At 63.6% G+C, this 19,885-nt stretch overlaps 1 protein-coding gene across 7 annotated transcripts; it reads right to left on the minus strand.

Moving 5' to 3' along the window:
* Nucleotides 1-482: 482 nt before the first annotated feature.
* On the minus strand, nt 483-19,668 carry LOXL3 (lysyl oxidase like 3). Of its 7 annotated transcripts, XM_072038004.1 has the most exons (16): nt 19,384-19,668; nt 11,084-11,405; nt 10,392-10,555; nt 9,396-9,607; nt 8,868-8,921; nt 6,237-6,296; nt 5,753-5,972; nt 5,265-5,445; nt 4,879-5,033; nt 3,908-4,081; nt 3,220-3,382; nt 2,758-3,001; nt 2,212-2,327; nt 1,978-2,114; nt 1,365-1,476; nt 483-1,145 (listed from the first exon to the last, which is right to left on the minus strand). In XM_072038004.1, exons 1-16 carry the CDS (start codon nt 19,651-19,653, stop codon nt 1,072-1,074), a joined length of 2,658 nt encoding a protein of 885 aa, XP_071894105.1. In that variant the 5' UTR covers nt 19,654-19,668; the 3' UTR covers nt 483-1,071. The 7 variants fall into 7 exon arrangements, 6 of the variants coding, with proteins under 6 accessions (XP_071894105.1, XP_071894100.1, XP_071894099.1 ...); XR_011809314.1 differs by lacking the exon at nt 8,868-8,921 and having other exon boundaries at nt 2,758-3,042; XM_072037999.1 differs by lacking the exons at nt 3,908-4,081; nt 8,868-8,921 and adding an exon at nt 3,606-3,761.
* Between the last annotated feature and the right edge of the window lie 217 nt (nt 19,669-19,885).

A 19,885-nucleotide genomic window follows, 5' to 3' on the forward strand; every position in this document is an offset into this window, starting at 1 on the left:
CAACTGAGGTGTCTTTCTCCCTTTCACGTGTCTGGTGTCCCGATGTGTGCGCAGTCTCCCTGACTCCGTGGGGCTCTGCTCCACCCATGTCAATCCCTGTGGGGCTGCTCCCCACCGAGGCAGCCCAGCTCTGCTGTGAGCTTGCACTCCCTGCGGTTCACAGCCCTGCGGGGCTGGTGGAAGGTCATGCTGCTTGGGATTCCTGCTACATGACATCTGCGTTGCATCTGGCACAGGGGAAACAGCGCTTCACCACATCCATGCTGCGCCAGGGTGGCCCCATCTGCTCCTGCTGCTGCGGGCCTCCAGCAGCTCTGTGGGGCTGCGTGGGGCCAGTGCCGCTGCTGCAGCCTCCGGCAGCCCCTTCCCTCCCCCTGTGCGGGGGCAGCTCCCACACACCGTGCCGGACAGCCTGGCTGTGCTTTACCCCCGAGTTACCAGGCTCTTCTTTCCACCCCAGAGAGGACCCAGCACCCCTTGAGGAAATAGAACAGACAACTTTATCAAGAAAATAAAATTACAACTAAGGAATGAGTGTGGGAGCTGCTGCTGGGCAGCCAGAGGCAGCACTGCCAGTACAGGGCGGCCACCGCATCCTGGGGAACAAGGGGCTCCTGGGGCATGACAGAGGCTGGCCCTGAGCGGGGGGGGGTCCCCAGGTGGGCAGAGGGTCCTGGTGCCAGCAGAGGGCAGAGCCCAAGAGAAGGCAGCTCAGGGCGAGAGGAACTGGGCTGGGGGAGCAGGAGGGGGTGCAGTGGGGTGGTGGGGATGGGGAGCGGGGGGAGCACGGTGCAGCAGGAGGAGGCGCGGGGCCTCTCTGGACCGTGCCCTGGTGCCGCAGCCCAGGAAGGGGGCGCAGCATCCGGCCAGTGTTTGGGGCAGTGCCCCGGGCTGCCGGTGCCTCCAGCCCCCGGTGGCTCCCCGGTGGTGGGTCCTGGGCAGCCCCCAGAGCAGTGCAGGGCTCGGAGGTGTTGGGGGTGAGCCCCCCACCGGCCCCGCAGCAGCTTCCTCCTGCACGTGTGGGGCGGAGGAGGGAGATGCCCATCTCCCCGGGGCTCCTGTGTCTGGGCCCTACGAGATCTGGTTGTTCAGCTGGCCCGGGTACTGCTCAAACCGCTTGCTGGCCTCCTCGCTGAGCGCATCGCCTGGGCGGCAGAGGACAAGAGCCGTCAGCTCCAGTGCTGTCCTGCCAGTGCCTCTGCCCTTCCCCAGCCACCCCCGGCACCCCAGCCCCTGCCCCCGACGCCTGCCCGTGCCCCCAGCCTGCCCCCATCCCTTGCTGCCCCTGTCTCGGTCCCCCCCCAGAACACCCCCAGCCCCACCGTGCCCTCGCCTCAGCCCATGCCACGTCCCTGGGCCGTTACCGATGTGGCAGCTGTGCACCCAGATCCGGTGCCCGTCGTACTTGCAGTTGCACTTCATGGCGTTGTTGGTGAAGTCGCTCTCTGCCACCTCGAAGTTGGGGTTAATGACGACCTGCGGGGTGCTGACAGTGAGGAGCTGCGGGCCCCTGCCCCAGGCCCTGCAGCCCCTCACCAGGTCAGCTCGGCCCTCCCAGCCCAGCGTAGCGGCTGCCTGGGGTACGGCCCCAGCACGGCCCTGTCTCCCTGGCCGCAGTGGGATGTGCTGGAGGGCTCTGAGGAGCTGGTGGCCCTGTCACTGTGCCCCATGTGCCCAAGAGCAACATTTATTGGGGCAGGAAATGGCTTTCAGGCCGCAGCAAGCCTGAGCGGGTTCCACACGAGCCCTGCACAACTCCAGGCCCTGGGATAGGCACAGTCCCTCCTTGCCGTGGCTCCTGGGGCCAGGCACCCTGTCCGCAGAAGGGCCAGCAGCGTGCTGAGGACCAAGGGGCAGAGGCAAGCTCCAGAGCCCTCCTAGCCCCACGGCACAGCCCGCGCTGGGTGGGCTCCCCAGCATGTCCCAGGCAGTACTGCTCAGGGGGTGTGAGAGGGGCAGGGGGCAGAGCTGCAGCACCTGCAGGATGTAGTTGCCGGGCTTGACATCAGTGATGTCGATCCACTGGCAGTCGATGTCGTGCCGGTACAGGTCCCAGCAGCCCACCGTGATGCCCTGCTCCCCGAAGTTGGCACACTCGTACCGCTTGGCCACATCTGCAGGCAAGAAGAGAGCGCGGCTCATCCCTGCTGCAGCCCCCTGCACGGGGGGGGACGCGGCAGGGACAGTGCCCCACAGCCTTGCGGTTCCCACCTTCTTCACATTCTGTGTCCTCAAGGCAGAAGCTGGCCTTGTGGCCCTCTGCCACTTTGGTGCCATTGGGAGTCAGGATGTCGTAGTGGGTGAAAATGTCCATGCTGTGGTAGTGCCTGTGAGAGAGCCCGCAGCGCCCTTCTGCACCACTGCAACCCTCAGGGAGGGCCAGAGGTGGAAGCAGCAGCTGAGGAAACCCACAGAGCAAGCAGGAGACAGGTCCCCCAGCTGCCCGTCCCCTCAGTGCTTGGGAAGGTCCCCACAGCCCCTGCTCTGAGGTCACAGCACCACGAGGCTAGGGCAGAGCTCAGCCTTGCCCTGGGATGGGACACGGCTGGCCCCAGCCAGGTGGCCCCGGCAAGGGGAGGCTCAGCCCCCGCACAGCCTGCAGCCCCGTCCTTACCCCCCAACACCTCCAGCCCCAACACCGCTGAGACAAAACTGGGGAAAATGACATGGTCCTGGAACCACCCTCCCCCTGCCCACCAGCAGCACCACTGCCCTCCTGCTGCCCGCAGCCCAGCCCCGGCCGTTCCCTGCACGCACCGGTGGCACTCGTGCCAGACCCAGGAGTGGCGGCCGGCCTTGGGGCGGAAGTCGGCCCGGCCGTTGTTGTGGATCTGGGAGGAGAAGCGGAGCAGGCGGCGGTGCCCGTAGGGCCAGTTGGCCAGGCGGGCCGAGCTGGAGAGGCAGTTCTCCTCGGCGGCACAGTACAGCATGTGCAGCGGCCGGTCCTCGATGTACGCCGTCTCCTGCACCAGCGGCGCATGCAGCAGCAGGTCGGAGGCGGCTGGGGAGCAGGCGGTGGCTCAGGGACAGCTGGACACACCGCTGCACAGCGCAAGCAGGGCTGAGCCAGCCAGGTGAAGGTGTATTTCCCCCCCCCCCATCAGCCAGAACAGGCTGACCCCACAGCCCCCACCACCTGTGGAGCCCCTTGCCCACAGCTTCTGCCTCTGCAGCCCCTGGCCCCACGGCCCCGTGCCCGCAGTCCCCATCAGCGCTCACTCTCAGAGCAGATGACGCCTGCGGCGAAGCGCGTGCCCGTGTTCCTGCAGCTCAGGCTGCTGCCGTGGTGCTGGCAGTGGCTCAGGGACATCTCGTGGCCAGCGCACTTCACACCGCTCAGCACCATCTCCGTCACGTTGCTGGCATCCCAGTACCACGTCTCCTGGGGTGGGTGAGACAGGCTGGGCCAAATGCTGTGGGTGACCCGGCTCAGACGCACTCTGCCTCGGTGTACCCTGCCCACCCCCTCAGGCTGCCCCCACAGGTCCTATGGCACAGAGGGGCCACGTCCCATCACCCATCCCACTCAGCCCCAGGGCCATCAGGGAAGCGCCGGTGTCTGTGCTTGCCAGGGCATCACCAGGCGCCTCCCCGCCGGCACCTACCGTCACCGCGTGCAGGGAGTAGCCCAGGCCAAGCTGGCGGCAGGCCACCATGGCCTCTTTGGTGGTCCAGCCATCGCTGCACACTGTGCCCCACTTACTGCCGCGCTTCACCTCCACACGGCCCTCGAACGCCATCCTCCCGCCGGCTAGGCGGATCTGTGGGGAAGTCCTGGGGCCGTGAGCGCGCACCCCGCACTGCACCGCCCCCCGCCACGTCCCCGTCCCCGTGTCCCCATCCCCGTCCCCGCGGAGCAGTGGTGGTGGCGGCTCGCTGCCCTGGCCAAGCTGGCGCTAGCACCTACTTGTAAGCCGTGGTTAGCGAATCCCAGACCCAGCTGGCGACAGACCACCATCGCCTCCAGCGTACCCCAGCCTTCGCCGCAGACCAGACCCCAGCGGAGCTCGTCCCCGTCGCCAGCCCCCACCGCCACCTCGACCCGCCCCTCGAAGCGGCTCCGACCCCCGCTCAGCCGAATCTGCAGAGAAAGGCAGTGGCAGCGTCATCGGCATCGTGAGCGATGCTCCTGCTGCTGGGGCCGTGTCCCACAGCGCATCCTGCTCAGGCAGCCGGGGCCACGCGGCAGCACCTGGATGGGCCCCAGGGCCAGGGCGGCACGGCATGAAGGAAGAAGCAGACAGGAGCTGAGCAGAGCCAGGCACAACTTTTGGTGAGCTGGGAGCTCACCAAAAATGGCACTTTTGGGGCCAAAACTTTGTGGGTTCAGGAAGTGTGTACCAAAGCAGGGAAAATAATTCATTTCAAAATGTGTTCTCATTTCAGAAATGACAAGCGTGAGAATGTTAAAAAGGTTAAAAAGCCCAAAGTGGATGAAATGAGACACTAGGTCAAAGGAAGGTGCTGCTCCATTTGCTCATTTCATCATCAGTTTGAAAAAAATCTCTCTTGCTTGGCCCACAGCGATTTTTTTTCAGGTGCTTCAGCAGGGAGCAGCTGGCCACACCACTGAGCAGGGGGCACCACAGAGCTCTCAGAGCCCCCAGGGCCTCCCTTCCACCACCCTACCCACAGGGACAGTTTGGGACTCCAGTCCCCAGAAATCCCCAACCCCCCCTGGGCAGCCCTTTCCCCAGATCGGGAGGAAACAACAATGGGGTGCAGTACAGGACAGATGAGGGGACATCCCATGTTAGGTCCCATGGGCTCCCCGGGCTCTGCAGGTGACACAGGCACTGCTGTGGTCCCTCAGCCCCTCACTCCATGGCCCCAATGCCAGGAACCCCACGGATGCGCAGCCCCCACCACAACACGCACCAGGTTCTCGTAGCCCATGTAGGGGATGTTGCAGCGGACGGCTGCATCCTCTGTGTGCTTGCAGTCCTCCTGCGTGATGTTCTTGAAGGGGCAGCTCCAGAGGGACTTCTCGGTGCCCAGGCACTGCACCTCGTTCAGGTGGATTGGCCCTGTCCCTGCAGAGAAGCTGTGGGGCTCAGCGCCCAGCCGCACCATCCCCCACCGCAGCTGCCCTTGCCCCCCTCCCGGCACAGCCCTGCCCTCCCCAAAGGACCAAGCGGCTGCAGTCCCCCGGGATGCTCCGGGCAAGCCCTGCACCACGTGCTGCCCGCAGCTGCAGCGCCAGGCCTGGCTGTGGCTCGCCCAGCGCAGCCATCTGAAAGCAATGCCTGGCCCAGGACCCTCACCTTGGCCCATGCGTGCCCCAGTGAGGGCTTCCTTGGCGCTGCCGAAACCCAGCTCACGGCACACCACGCTGGCTGACAGCAGGTTCCAGCGGTCATCACAGACTGTGCCCCACTCGTTGCTCTTGAGCACCTCGACGCGGCCCTCCCCGGCCTTCGCACCTCCCTTCAGCCGGATCCGCAGCTGCGGGGCATTGGGTCAGGGCATGGCAGGGGACAGCGTGGGGCGGCACGGTGTGGCACAGCACGGCAGGCACGGTGCGGCACAACGTGGCACTGCACAGTGTGGCATGGCACAGCGGTGTGCCACGGCACAGCACGGTGCAGCACAGAGGTGGCTGTGACGTGCAGGGACAGAACGCTGTCCCCACCTCCTGCCCCAGGGACACCGCATGCCTGCTCTTGGCCCAGCCAGGGGCTCAGAGCCCTGCAACAGGGCAGTGGCCATTGTGGGCCACCACAGCACCGCACACCCACCCTGCAGGGCTCACCTGGCCCTGCTGCTGCTGGCGCTGCTTCTTCTTGTGGGTGCTGCCAGAGGTGAAGAGGGGCCCAGGCAGGCAGCTGACAACGGCGGGCATGCCGGCCCCGCAGGCTGTGGAGGTGTTGCCCTGGTAGAACTGGAAGGTGCACATGGAGAGGTGCACCTCCGTCCCCGTGCAGGACACGGAGTGCAGGCGGTAGTTGAGCTGCTGCCGCTCCGCGAACAGCCTGCAAGGAGAGAGCACAGCCTGAGGCACAGCCACCGGGAGCAGAGGTGTCGGCGGTCGCCCCCCCTGCGGCTGCACCGTCCCTGCCCCTCACTCCATCCCCTGGCTCCATCCCCTGGCTCCATCCCCGGCGGGATGCGCTGTGCCCCCCGGGTGCCCACCAGTTGCTGGCCCTGCCCCTGTCCCAGCAGCACAGGGACACGCGTGGCTCCAGCAGCGCTGAGCAGGGCTCCAGGCACTCGGGCTGCCCACTGGAGCCATTTACCTCTTCCTGGACCCTACGTCCTCCCTGCGCTTTTGTTTAGGCTGAGATTTGGAGGCCAGCCTGGAAAACAGAAAACAACCATCAAGGAGCCTGGGGCCCCAGGCTGTCACCTCTCCCTGGAGACTGAGCTTGGCATGCGTGCCCCTGGCGAGCCTCATGCACGTCCACTTCGTGTCATGCGTGGGTGCAATGGCATCATCTGCTGCCAGCAATATGACACAACTGCCCTCCACAGCAATGATGCAGTTTCCTGCCCACATCCCGCCAGGAAACTGTGACAGATGCAGCAACATCCCGTGCTGCTTTGACACACAGCAGAAGATCAAACACCGGTGGCAATGATTTGATCTGTCAGGTGCAAGTGAGGTATGCCCCTGTCCTCATCCAGACACCAGACAACATCACTGTGCTTTGCTCCAAGGGGAGCAGGACACCTAGCAAGCACGGCGCCAAGCTAGTGGTGCATGTGGACAGTGCTCTCCCCGAAGCCATGGGGATGGTGAGACACTCTGTGAGCTCACCGCACCCAGCTTCAGTGCGGGGAGTACCCTGGGATCACACTGAGCAGCACAGAGAAAACCCTAGAATGCCGGTATGTTGTGTCCACACACACACACCAAAAATGGTTTGTTTTGCTTGGTGGGGAGGAAGACGCTGAGCATGGCCAAATTCCCAGGGACCAGGAGAAAAGAGTGACAAAACAGGGCAGGGGGCTGCAAGCTCCCCAGAAACTAGGGACAAGGCAAAACCAAGCCTGGCAGCTGTCCTGCCAGCCTACAGCACATCAGTGTCAGCCCACGCAGCCCAGTGAGCCCTGTGACACAGCGCACGACAGTCAGGACGAGGGTTCACACAAATGTTCAGAGGACATCAGCACCCATCTGCACTCCTGAGACCACAGGTAGATCCTGTGCCCAATGCTGGGTCTCCTGATACAAGAAAGATATCAGCAAAGCGGAGCGAGCCCTGCAGACAGCACCGGGACAGCCAGGGACTGGCAGAGAAATGGGAAGCTGGGCTGCTGCAGCCTCGTGATGATTTGGCTCCAGGGGCTCAGGCAGCCCCCGACCTGCACCCACAAAGGGCTGTCAGGAAGCTGGAGCCAGGCTCTTCACAGCTGCTAATGACGGGTGCACAAGGGAAAGCAGGCAAAATTTGCAAGAAGAGGGTCACACTAGATGTAAGGAAAACTTTCCCCATGAGGGCCACTCAGCATCAGAGCAGAGTCCACAAGGCTGTGGGATCTCTGTCCTTGTCTTTCAAACGCCAGCTGGATGAAGCCCTGAGCCAGCCCACAGCGCTGCAGGAGATGTTGGACCAGAACCACGAGGTCCCTTCCAGCCAGGATTACCCATTACCATCACCCCACGCGGGCTGCAAACGTGCAGCCTGAACAGCTCAGCCCAAGCAAACCAGAGCTTGGCTCCTGTGGCAGGCAGAGGAAAGGGAGCGGATCGCGGCTCACAGACGTGGCGCAGCATTTTGCCCAGTGCCACGTGGATAATGCCCGCTCAGTGGGAAAGAGGCAGAGGGCACCAACCAGACAAAGCAGCACCAGCAAGTTGCAGCAAGAGGGATGTGTGAGTGGGGCTTTGAGGAGACCCCCACAGGCTGACCCCATCTGGACTCCCACCACCAGCACAGGCAGAGCTACAGGAGCTGGGGACGGTGCCCATCGATGACACAGTGCTAGGAGGTCACAGTGAAGGACTTGGGATGGGCCAAGAGCACATGGGGCACCTTCAGCACCACGGGGATGGTGGGACCGAGCTGGAGCAGGGCAGGGGCAGAGCAGCTTCTCCACATGATGGGCTCAAGCGAGAGGTACCATGCAACAGCCCAGGGAGGATGGGCTTTGGATGGCTTTGGAAGTAGCCTGGGTCTCTGCACCCACTGCCAAATCTGTCAGCAGCAGCGCAGGGCCAGAGGGAAAGGGCAGCCAGACTGTCCCCGGGGTCAGGCAGAATGGCAGCAAGAGAGAGTGGGCAGACAGTGCAAGAGATCCCGGGCAGCTGCAGCACCTGGGACAAGACCGAGCAAACCACGACCATCAGCCCAGTGCCCAGCACCACCATGCCCACTGCCCTGGTGCCCAGCACCACCAGCACTGCTGAGCAAGCACTTTAATGCCCGCGCCATCCCACCCCATTGGGAATAGGGAAGTGCGCAGCCTTTCCAGCTTCCCCACTGCCACTTTCTGCAGAAAGCAGCCCATTCCTGCAGTCCACCCTCCTTATCCACCAGGAGAGAGAGCTCCTTTCCGAGGCCTCCCTGTCCCCGCAGGGCTGCAGCACAGGGCACCGCAGCCCTCCCCATGACTTCCACCAGGACCCTGCCCACAATGGGTCTGCTCTGCAGACACAGACCCTGCCCATTGTGTGGGACAAGGCTGCTTGGCCTGGGGCACCAGCAGCCTAGGAGAAAGAGCATCTCTCATGGGGGACAGGGGACCCCAGTGCACCCAGACAGGTCCCACTGGAGTGGGCTCTTCCTGCCCAGCACACCACAGGCCCTCAGTCTGCTCTGTCCAGATCCGCTCATGCCAGGATCCGCTCGGACTGCAGAGACTGGCAGGACAGGACAGCCCGGCGCTGCCCAGGGCTCAGCAGACGGGGCGCCCCAGCCCCTTACCTGCTGCCCAGCCTTGGGCTCCGTCCCTTCGTCCTGGCTGCGCGCTTCAACCGCCTGCAGGAGCAACACCCTGGCTGTGCGGTGAGGGGTGCGCACACTGCTGGGCACCGCACCACGGGCAGTGCACGCACACCCGGACCCCTCCCTTGAGTCACAGTGCTGTGGCAGCATCCCTGCCTGGCTCACAACAAACCACCCTGGGCACAGGGACCCCCGCACTCCCTACGAGAGGGAAATGTAGAGGTGCACCACTGCCGGGGAGCAAAACTTGCCCTCTTGGTCAGGCTCTGCAGTGGTGCATGGGGAGAATGGTGGCCCCCAGCCGTGCCACGGACCCCCAGCTTGGTTAGCTAGTGCCCAAATGGCCCATGGAGCTAGGGCTGGGTGAACTGCAGGGACGGGATGGATGCTGGGGAGCCTCAATGCCCAACAGCAAGCTCCCAACTGTCCCCCCAGCACTGCCCCTGGCATTCCCCAGTACTGCTCCAACACCCCAGCCACACGGGACTCCTTGCCAGCCCCACTCACTTGTAGAAGTTCCTGTTCACCTTCTTCTCTGCAGGGAAGCCCATCATGCCACAGATGACACGGCTGTTCTTGGTGTCCCAGCCCTCGTCGCAGATCTGTGCCCAGCCATCCTTGTAGCGCACCTCCACGACACCCTCTGTCACTGGCAGCCGCCGCCGGGCCCCTGACACCACCGGCCGCAGGCGAACCTCCTCCACGTGGCTCTGCTCTGTCTGCAGGGCAGGGGTCACCCCAGGCTTGCTTGGCACCCCGCTCCCTGCCAGCCCAAGGATGCCCTGCAGGAGGGGGGGGGTCCCCAGACCCATGCGGGGAACAGGGACAGGATGGTCCCATCTCCAATGGCCCAGGGTAGCCAAGTACCTATCCCCGTCCCTGGTCCCTCAGGTCTATTTCCAGGACTGCAGCCAGGAGAGCCAGTGCTGCCATCCCTTCACCTCAGAACCTTGTATCCAGACCCCAGCCCAGGCACCCTCCCAGGGCAGGATGGCAGCAAAGGGCACTGGATGCTGGGCACAGCCTGCAGGACATGGCTCCAGCACCCCTCTCTTGGTGGGACCCCAGCTAGCGCATGCCCAGAGCTGCGCCATGTCCCCACACCCCAGGTGTGGTCTGAGAAACAGCCTGGAAGAGAGATAGAGGGGAGCGGCCACACATGCCAGCAGAGTGCAGCGTGCAGGAGCAGGTCTGGGACCAGGGCCCCTGGCAGACAGGGGAATACAGTCTGCAGGGGCACAGGACAGCCACGAGGGAAGGAGCAGCTCAGGATGCCCAGGGGATGCCCAGGGGATGCCGTGGCAGTACTGCACTCCATGTGGGGCAGGATTTGCCTGCTGCAGGGCTGCACATCGCAGCCTCTCCTCCCCACTGGCAGGCACAGATGGAGGGCACCGCGGATCCTGCACACAGGTGCCTGCCGGGCTGCAGTGAGAAAGCTGCCCCCAGCCAGGCAGGGGGGTCAAAAGCCAGGCAGGGCCACCCCAGACACAGCACCCTCACCTCAATGACGTTGGAGTCCTTGAAGCCTGGGATGCGCTCGTCCTTGCAGATGACACCTGCATCTTCCTCGTGGCTGCAGTCACTGTTCCCCCAGCCACGGTGTTTGCAGTCCCCAATGCTCTTCTCACTTCCCGCACAATTCACGTTATCCAGCCAGATCCGCCCTGCCACATGCCAGGGCCAGAGGTGAGAGGGAACCAAGCCCACGCAGCAGCCCCCAGGAGCAGGGAAGGTGCCAAGGCCACGCAGACATGTAGCAGGCACGTGGAGATGAGGCTGGGGCAGCCCTCCCTTGGCACAAAGCTGGGGCCAGACATGCAACGAGGGAAAGCCTGAGTGTGGGAGCAGCTGGTAGGGAGTCTCCACAGCACCTGGGGCCTGTATGGCATCTCGCCTGCACGCAGCCTGCTGCCCCTCTGCATGTGTCCTCAGCAGCACAGCGCTGCAGCCACCTGCACCACCCAGGGCATGCACAGCCCACTGTCGTAGTGCGTGCATCCTCCCTAAGTGCTGGGGACACACACACACACACACACACACACACACACACGTGGAGTTTGCAAGTCTGCTTTGCACATGCACGCACACGCAGGCGCACACACACGCATATTCACGCTGCCAGGCACTCTGCAGACATGGGGCCCTGCTGGCCCCCACACCAGCCTCGTGCAGCACACGGCTGCGCCTCTTACCAACGCCTTTGCCGTACTTGGCGCTGTGGGCCCAGCCGGTGGCAGCCACGAAGCCGAGGTGCCGGCACAGCACATGTGCGTTGGCCAGCGTGAAGTCGTCATCACAGATGGTGCCCCATTCATCGTTGTAGAAGACCTCGATGCGGCCCTCGTTGTGCTTGCGTGGGTAGCCAGCCAGCCGAAACTTCAGCTGGGGCGCGGGGCTGCGCGTGGGGCCCGGAGGGGTGGGCTGGGCACTGCCCCCCCACAGCCACAGCCCCCCCAGCAGCACCAGCAGCTCCTGCCACGTCCACGTGCTGTGGTGTCCCATGGCGGCGTGGCCCTGTGTGGGGACACAGTGTCAGGGCAAGCGGGAGAACTGCATCGTGCCGCAATGCCAGCTCGGCCCGGTGCTGTGAGGTGAAGCCCCCCACTCCTGCACAGTTCTTCTGGGTGCCAGCACGCCCGTGTGTCCCATCCCCAGCCAGGAACAGCCCCTGGCCACCACCCGCCTGCCCCCCCAGCCCCGCTGCCCCCCAGCCCCGCTGCCCGCCATCCCCAGCCCCTCGCCCCGCTGTGCTGCTGGCGCACATTTCCCGTGCCGAGAACGACAGCAGATGTGCCCAGCAGACGTGCATCACCTCCAGAAAGGAGGGGCACCGGCTGCTGGAGCAGAGGTGCTGGGACAGGGCCAGGGAATGGGGGGGGGGCCTGGCTGGGCTGGCTGTGGACCTCGGTGCACCACCGGCCGCACAGCAGCCGGGGCCGGAGCTGCTGACCACGGGGCTGCCAAGCCATGCTCCTGCCCACTGTCAGGAGCGACGCAACCAGAGCCGTTTACATCTCTCCCTGTGAGGCATTTTCTCCAGCCCTTCAGTAACATTTGTGGCTCCCTGAGAATACCTGTGGGACATGCGGTATTCCTGCACCAGCCTCGTTGACAAACAATGGTGAAAACGTTTCTCTGTAAACCTCCTTCACCCTATTCCCAAATCTGCCGCCAGGGACCACCTTAACCCCCTCAGTGCCGCACCGCCTGGGAGCAGCATACCTGTGCAGGCAGCACCAGCACTGCTCCAGGCTGGGCTGGCAGCGTGTTTGGCGGCACAGCACCAAGGCACAGCAAGCTGCACAGCACCAAGGCACGGCGAGCCTCCTGCCACAGCGCTGCAGCCCCACACCTTGCCCCCAGCCGGCCCGTTGCACAGTGCCCCCTCCACCTGGGAGCCCCTCCTGGGACAGACCCAGCACCAAAGCCACCAGGAGCACATCCCACATGCCTCACTCACACAGGTTGTCATTAGACAACATTAAAAGAATAAGGTTGAGCACAGTCACCTAAAGGCTGGGGTGATTTCAGGCTGATGGCGAGCTACAGGGCTATGCAGAAGGGAAAGCAAATGCAAGCCCTGCACATGCTCCTGCTCTCACAGCCAAGCTCCATAGTGCTGGCACACTTCCTCTGCCAGCCCCCGCCCTGTGCGCCCCATCCCCTGCTCCCTCGCAGCTCCAGCGTGCTGGTTTGATGGGGCCACAGAGCTGTCAGAGCCCCTTTCTTGGGGCGAGATACATCCCTGTGCTGCACTGGGACGATCGCCCTGCGCCTTGCCACCAGCACGGAGCCTAGGCTCAGGGACGGACCCACAGCCCCGTGTCCACCCATGGGATAGGTTTTCTATGGGAGTCGGCCCTGCTCCTGCTCTGTCATGCCTCTCTCTTCCAGGTCACCACTCCAGCCTCCAGTGACTCCTGAACACGAAGCAGGGACAGGCAGACAAACCCTTCCCTGTGCCCATTGCCCTGGACCCCTGCTGCCTCCTGCCCCTTCGGGCTGGGACACCAGCACGGTGCCAGCGAGTCCCACTGCCTGCAGGGACGTGCGAGGAGGGAGGGCGATGGCAAGGGGACCAACAGCACTGCTCCACGGCCAGAGCAGACGTTGCAGCAGGAAGACGCCGACCCCTGTGGGGCAATCGCATCAACTCTGGCCCTGCTCTTTCCTCTGTCACATCTTGGGGTATGGGGGACACAGCAGCACTGATGGGGACAGCACCAGGCACTGGGGGTCAGGAATGTGCCCCATGAGCCCTTGGGTTTGCAGTGGCTGGCTCTGGGCTACCCGTGCCTCAGCTGCCTGCTTTGGCATTGCAAGAACAAAGTGAAGCCCAGCAGGAAGCATATTTGTGGGCAGGCAGCAGGAAAATGCTTTGCTGAACCTTTTAATCAGCCTGTTAGGCAGGAGAAAGGGGAGGGCAGGCATAAAGGGCCATCCCAGCTCTGCCAGCGGGGGCAGGCAGGGCAGGAGTGCTCCAGTCGTGTTTCTGCTCTGCCTGGAAAGCAGCGAGGGGATCAGTTTAACATCTCACAGCAGTAATAAAACGCTTCTTATTCTGTGCATCAGTCAGAGGGGACGTCCTGTCCTTCCCAAGTGAAGCAATGTAAATCCGCAGGGCCACGCCGCGCCACACATCACACACAAGTGCTTGCCAGCAAGTCTGGGCCCTCTCAGTGCTAATTTTAACTCACCTGGGGAGACTGGAATCTGCAAGCACACGTGGAGCTAAAGCTTCCCCCGCACTTGCACTGAACGAGGCAGGCAATCTCTGCTGGTGACTGCAGGCAAGCTCCAGGCTGCTTTGCGATGGGGCCAATACAACGCTAAAGGGCAGCAGCACAATTAATGCCAGTCTCCACAGTTCTGCAGAAATAGTCCATGTCACAAAGCTGGTGTGACCTTTTATGAGATCACAGGTTTGGTTAATTGAAGTAACTGTGTTGATACAACAGGCTGAGACTGGAAGGCATTCAATTCATCTTGCATGACCTTTTAATGAATGATTAGCACTCAACAAAATCAGTGCACCTTCTGCTAAGTGGATTAAAACTGGACACCTGCTGTAACTAAAATGTGGTTACAACTGGAAAGCCACCATTCAGTGGGCTCTCTGGTGAAGACCACATGCTTTTCAAAAGCAAAACCATGTCTGAAGGAGAAAAAAAGTCCTCTCCCGGTACAGTCTGCGAAGACTGAAATAGGCAGAGTGTGTAGGTGGGGACAGACCTGGGCGGCCTGGCAAAACGGCATCACATAGACCATACCCTTGTCTTGAAGGAAATGTAAGGCCAAGAACAAAGCATGCAGGATCAGAAACCAGAACACAGCACCCAGGGAAGTGCTCAGTCTGTCTGTAGCCATGGAAGGCACACAGTGCCACTGAGTCTCTGCAGTGCTACCGCAGGACCTGATGCACTTGCTATTGACAGGATTGCTGAAGCCGCCGGTCTCCAGCTTGGCTGGATGCGAGGTCTCAGCCCCAGCCCTGTGTTTGCGGATGTGGGGAAGCCCCACACAAGGCTGTCTGGGCACGGTGCACTGCCAATGGGGCCAGCACTGGCAGATCCTCCACATCCTGATGCCATCAGTCAGGGCAAGAGCCATGCAGCGGTGCCAGGCCACGGCAAATGTCCCTCAGCCCAGACCCTGATGCCCACAGAAGCAGCAGGAGTGCCTTGGGACAGGGTGGGGATGCTCTGCTGCTTCCCTGTTGTGGTGCCCACAGCTCAGCCACCCCTGTCTTTGCATTCAAAAGCTCTCTGTGGATTCGTCTTCCTCACAGTCCTTCAGTTGCTTCTGAACCTGCTTAAATCCTACCACCCCTGCAGTATTAACCGCAGCTCGCTGAAGGGGTCCCGCTGTCACCGCCTGCAGTGCTCCTGGGTCACCGCTGTCCTCTCTAGAGGCTCCAGCGTCCCGCTCCCTACTCGCTCCCCCGTCTCAGCTCAGCCTGTCCTCAGCCCCTGCTGCCTGCCCCCTGCCCTTGGTGAGGTCGGCACAGGCCTTCAGCACTTCCCACGTGCATCCAGGAGCATGGTTAGGTTGGCAGCGTGGACTCCCTGGGGGAAAAACGAGCCATTTTCCCATTTCTGTAACATCTCCCTCTCGCAATGCACTCTGAGGCTTGGTGTCACAGACCTTGGGCTAACAGGGCTGGCGTTGTCCAGATCACTTTTTCCACTTTCTGAAATGCCAGCAGTGCATTTGCTCCTCCAGCATGGTGACACTGCCCCATTTCCTTGCTCGCTGGAAGCTTTGCTCCCGGACCCAAGTGCTGCTGTGGAAACAGGGAGCCCCCTGCCCGCCCTGCCCCAGGCAGCTGCGGCACAGTCCCACAGGCTTCCAACGGGGCAGATCTGCACTCAGCATCTCTTGATTTCAAGCCTGGGCCCTTCCCTGCAGCTCCTGTCTCTGGATCACTGCAACCAGAGAGCCAGCCGCTGACTCAGTCCAACGGGACCACAGTCCTGCCAGCTGGATCTGCTGCGGGCATGAGGTCTGTGCCAGGGCTAGGGGCTCTTTGGCAGGCACAGACAAGCTGGGGGTTGCCTGCACCGTGGAAGGGCTGATCTACCTGAGTGAGAGTCCTGAGGGGGCATCGCCCTCACTTCTCCCTCTGGCCAGAGGCAGGGGCACCCCTTTGTCCTGGGGACAGGCTGTTTGGTCCTGCTGGGAGCAAGGGGGGGCTGCCACCTCTCCGGCACAGGGGATGCTTGATGCGAGCAGCAGTACAAGGCGTGTCAGGGAGGACGCTAGCTCTGCTCCTAAGGACCAGAGATTAGCATGAACCTCACACATCCACTGGAGAACAGATGTGCAGGCAGCTGGGGGCATGGACAGGCAACACCTGTGGAGAGGGTCGGGGGCCAAGAATTGCCTGGGACAGGGATGGATGCCCTGGCTGCCGCTGTTACCCAGAAGCTGGGCACAATCCTGCCCAGACTCGCCTGCCCCAGGGCCTCAGGCACCCCACTGCTGGCTTCTGTCTGCAGCCACAAAGTCCCCTCTCTGACAGGGGTTTTGTGCATGGCGTTCCTGCGTTCCCCTGGCAGGTGAATGGGGCTCGGACGCGCACCCAGCTGGGGGGATGGGCTGGCCCCCAGCAAGCACCAGCCATAGATGCTGGAGAGCAGCCCAGGTCCTTGTGACTGCCCAGGAAACCTCAGGAAACGCAGAATAACAGAACGGCTGAGGTTGGAAAGGATCTCTGGAGATCACCTGGTCCAACCCCCCGGCCAAGCAGGATCACTCAGAGCACGTTGTGCAGCATCACATCCAGGTGGGTTTTGAATGTCTCCAGAGAAGGAGACTCCACAGCCTCTCTGGGCAACCTGTGCCAGTGCTCTTTCACCCTCCCAATAAAGAAATGTTTTCTCATATTAAGCTGGAACTTCCCATGTTTCAGTTTGTGCCCTTGCCTCTTGACTGGCCCTGTCCTCCCACAAGATATTTATACACATGGATAAGATCTTCTCTTGGTCTCCTCTTCCCCAAGCTAAACAGGCCCAGCTCTCTCAATCTCTTTTCATATGAGAGATGTTCCAGTCCCCTCATCACCTTTGTAGCCCTCCACTGGACTCGCTCCAGTAGCTCCATCTCCCTCTTGTACTGGGGAGCCCAGAACTGGACACTGTCCTCCAGGTGTGGCCTCACCAGGGCTGAGTAGAGGGGCAGGATCTCCTCCCTTGACCTGCTGGCAACACTCGCGGTAATGCACCCCAGGACAACATCGGCCTTCTTGGCCACAAGGGTGCATTGTTGTCTCATGGAATGTCCCAGCCAGGCATGTGCGAGGCCCCAGCCCCTTCCTGGCAAACAGTAGGGATGGAGCTGGTTGTGGGTACCTGAGTGCACCACAGAGCCGAGACCACAGGATCCACACCCCCAGCCCGGCTGCAGCATCCCCTCTGTGCTGAGGGCAGCTCCATGTGGCAGCAGGAACTGTGGCACTGCTTGACCTGCTTCCAAATCAGCCCCATCACCCTGCCCTTCCCAGCAAACAAGGGCTCCAGTGCCCCACAGGAGCTGCACTCCCTAGCCCCAGTGCCCTCAGCATGGCTTTGCTCCCCTAGCATGGGGGCTGTGCCCTCCAGGGGCTCAGCTGTACCAGCAGAAGCAAGCAGTGGCAGCGGGGGAACCCCAAGTACGGGGATGTTGGCTCCGAGGCTGTGCTATTCAGAACCCACCAGGCACTGGGACTGGCCTTGGCCTGCCCCAGCAAAACCTCAGTGAATAGTAGACAGGCTTGGGAAGGAGCAGATGAAGCAGGTATAGAGCAGGTCGGTGTGTTGGGTCCTCATGCATGCCAGCAGCCAAGCGCAGGTCACCTCCATGGCATGGGGACAAGGTCCCAGGCAGCAGCAGCAGGGAAGGGCCAGGCTGGGGTGGCACCACAGGAGTGGTTTCTCTCAGCAGTGCTGCACAGGAGGCCTAAGGCATGCACAGGGAGACGCAGCAAAGCAGGCACTGACAGACTGGAAGGACTCAGAGAAGAGCAGAGCAAATGACCGATGACCTGGGAAGCCTGCCAGCAGAAGGAGGAAGCAGCTCCCTCTGTTTATCCATCACTGGGAAGGTCAAGAGGTGATGGGATCACACTCTGCCAAGGCCCATGCCGGGACATCCCTGAGAGCAAAGGGTCATGTCCCCAGCACAGGGGCAGGAGAAGGTCTGTTGGGTCCCATGGTTTCAGGCACTGGGCTCTGTTCCTTCCCCATCTCCCTGGGGCCCCAGCACACACAGGCCAGAGCCTGGCTTCCCGCACCGGCCCTTTCGCAATCCTGGCTGCCTGGACCGGCCTCCTTCGTCCTCCTGCTTCCCAGCAGCCCAGGGGTGCTGGAGCTGAGGGTTGTGACAGCCCCACCTCACTGGGGCAGGACCGGCTGGACCCGCCAGCAGGGACCCCACAGGATAGGAGGCACAGGAGAAGCACAGCCAAGTCCAGGGGCTGCAGGGCTCCCAGCTGAACTGCTCCCAGTGGCACCGAGGAACACCCCAGGGTCACCCCGGCAGCCCCACCACACTGGCAGGCTCAGTGACACCTCCCCACACCACCACCTCCTGGTGGGGCTGGCTGGGGGCTTGCTGTCCCTGGCTGACCAGAAAGAAGGCTGCGTGCCTGTCCCTGCCATCCCACTGCGTGTCCCTGTCCCAGGCGGTGATGGGGACACTGCTGTAGACGCCCCGGCACTGGGTTTGTCCTGAGTGCCAGCGGGGGACAGAGCACCTGAGTGCACTTACCAGGTTCAAGCAGTCCTGAGCCCTTTGGACTGTCTGATGTCCCCTGCTCTGCTGTCAGCCTTTAAGCCAGGGCAGCACACAGTGCAGCTCTTTGCAGTTCCTAACTTCACTGGGTTTCCCCGAGACACAGCAGGGAGATGGCTGACAACTCTGCTCTCGGCTCCTCTGGGCTCTGGAGGGGCAGGCAGGAGGGGAAGACCCCGAAGGAATGTGCAGATGCTGTAGCCATTGGCCACAGCCTCAACAGCCCAGCCAGGCTAGGAGGCAAACCACGGGTCCGGGGGGGGGGCAGGCACCGCAGGGCAGGGAACCAGCCATCTCAGAGCTACTGAGAGCAAGGAGACCTGCTCCACTGCCTGCCAACTCCTCTGGAGAGCAGCTGGGAGGATGCAGGACGCGCCCAAGCCCTCCAGCCTTCACGCCTCGCGTCCCTTCATCCTTCCTCTCTTCCAGCGAAGAAGCAAATTCCATCTTCATGGAAATCCTGAGTTTCCACCGCCCTCTGTAAACCACAGCTCAGCAAACGAGCCTCCTGAAGGCAGGCGCTGCTCAGCACGTTCAGGGCTACGCGTGGCTGCGCAGCCCCGAGGCAGCACCCCGCTAACCTGCCGGGGCTGACGGGCACCCCTTCCCCTTCCCCTTCCCCTTCCCCTTCCCCTTCCCCTTCCCCTTCCCCTTCCCCTTCCCCTTCTCCTTCCCCTTCCCAGCAAGCGCGTGGGGAACGCACTCCGCAGCCAAACCTTTGCACCCCGCCAAACGCCGCCGCGCGGCACGGCGACCATGGCCCAGCTCCCCCGGCCACGGCGCCGCCGGCACGGCGCACAAAGCAGCCTTTCTGTACCGGGCGCGGGGCACCCCCCGTGCGGCCGCCGGCAGGGGCAGCCCGTCCCGCCGGCACCGCGCAGCCGCGCCGGGGAACCGGGGGTCGGGGACGGAGCCGGAGCGTCCCGCGCAGTCACGGAGCCCTCGCGCGGGACGGCCCCACGCAGCCCCCATTCATCCCCCGCGCCGCCCCCCGCCCGGCTCTGCAGCGCCTCGCGACCCCCGCCCGGCGCCCGCCCCGCGCCGGGAGCCCCGCGCGAGCCGCGAAGCCTCCCACGCGCGGCCCCTCGCCGCGAGCCCCGGGGCCACGCGGGGCGCCCCAGGCACCCGCGCCCGGCGCCGCGCCCGCCGCCCCCCGCGCCCCCAGCCCCGCCGCTCCGGGCCGGTCCCGAGCCGCGCTGCCCGCCCCGGGCCCCGGCCGTACCTCGCGTCCCCACGGGCTGCGCGGCTGCGGCGGCGCCGGGCGAGAGCGTCCAGCCGAGTGCCGGCGGGGCCGTGCCGAGCCGAGCCGAGCCGAGCCGCCCCTCTCCGCCCCGGCCCGCCCCGCGCAGCGCCCCAGTGTCCGGGGCCGGCCCGTGCCGCCCCGGCCCGCACGGATCCGGCCGCGGCGGGGCCCCGCTGCCCCGGGGGGCTCCGCACCGGACCCCGGCACGGGGCCTCCAGCTCGGCCTTCTCCCTGCAGGGTCCCCGGCATTGCGCCCCCGCCCCGCGAGCACCGCGCTCCCGGCACAGCCCCCGGCGAACCCGGGAACGGGGACCGGGCTGCAGACCCCCGCAGAGCAGCTCCCGGGCATGGAGCAGCGCAACCCGGTGAGGCACGGGGCCCGAGCCCCCTCTGCTCCGGGTCCCTCTGCCACACAGCCTCCTCCTCGCCCCATGACCAAGGGGCAGCCAGCTTTGGCGAGCACGGAGGAAAAGCCCTCAGT

This window comes from Anas platyrhynchos, chromosome 4 (genome assembly GCF_047663525.1).
Source record: "Anas platyrhynchos isolate ZD024472 breed Pekin duck chromosome 4, IASCAAS_PekinDuck_T2T, whole genome shotgun sequence".
Lineage (NCBI taxonomy): Eukaryota > Metazoa > Chordata > Aves > Anseriformes > Anatidae > Anas > Anas platyrhynchos.

Coding starts and splice junctions, on each gene's coding strand:
- LOXL3 (XM_072038004.1), bottom strand. CDS start 19,653: ATGCCGGGGACCCTGCAGGGAGAAGGCCGAGCTGGAGGCCCCGTGCCG. Junction 5,034..5,264: donor TGGGGCACGCATGGGCCAAG/GTGAGGGTCCTG, acceptor GCTTCTCTGCAG/GGACAGGGCCAATCCACCTG. Junction 3,383..3,907: donor TCGCTAACCACGGCTTACAA/GTAGGTGCTAGC, acceptor CACCCACCCCAG/GAGACGTGGTACTGGGATGC.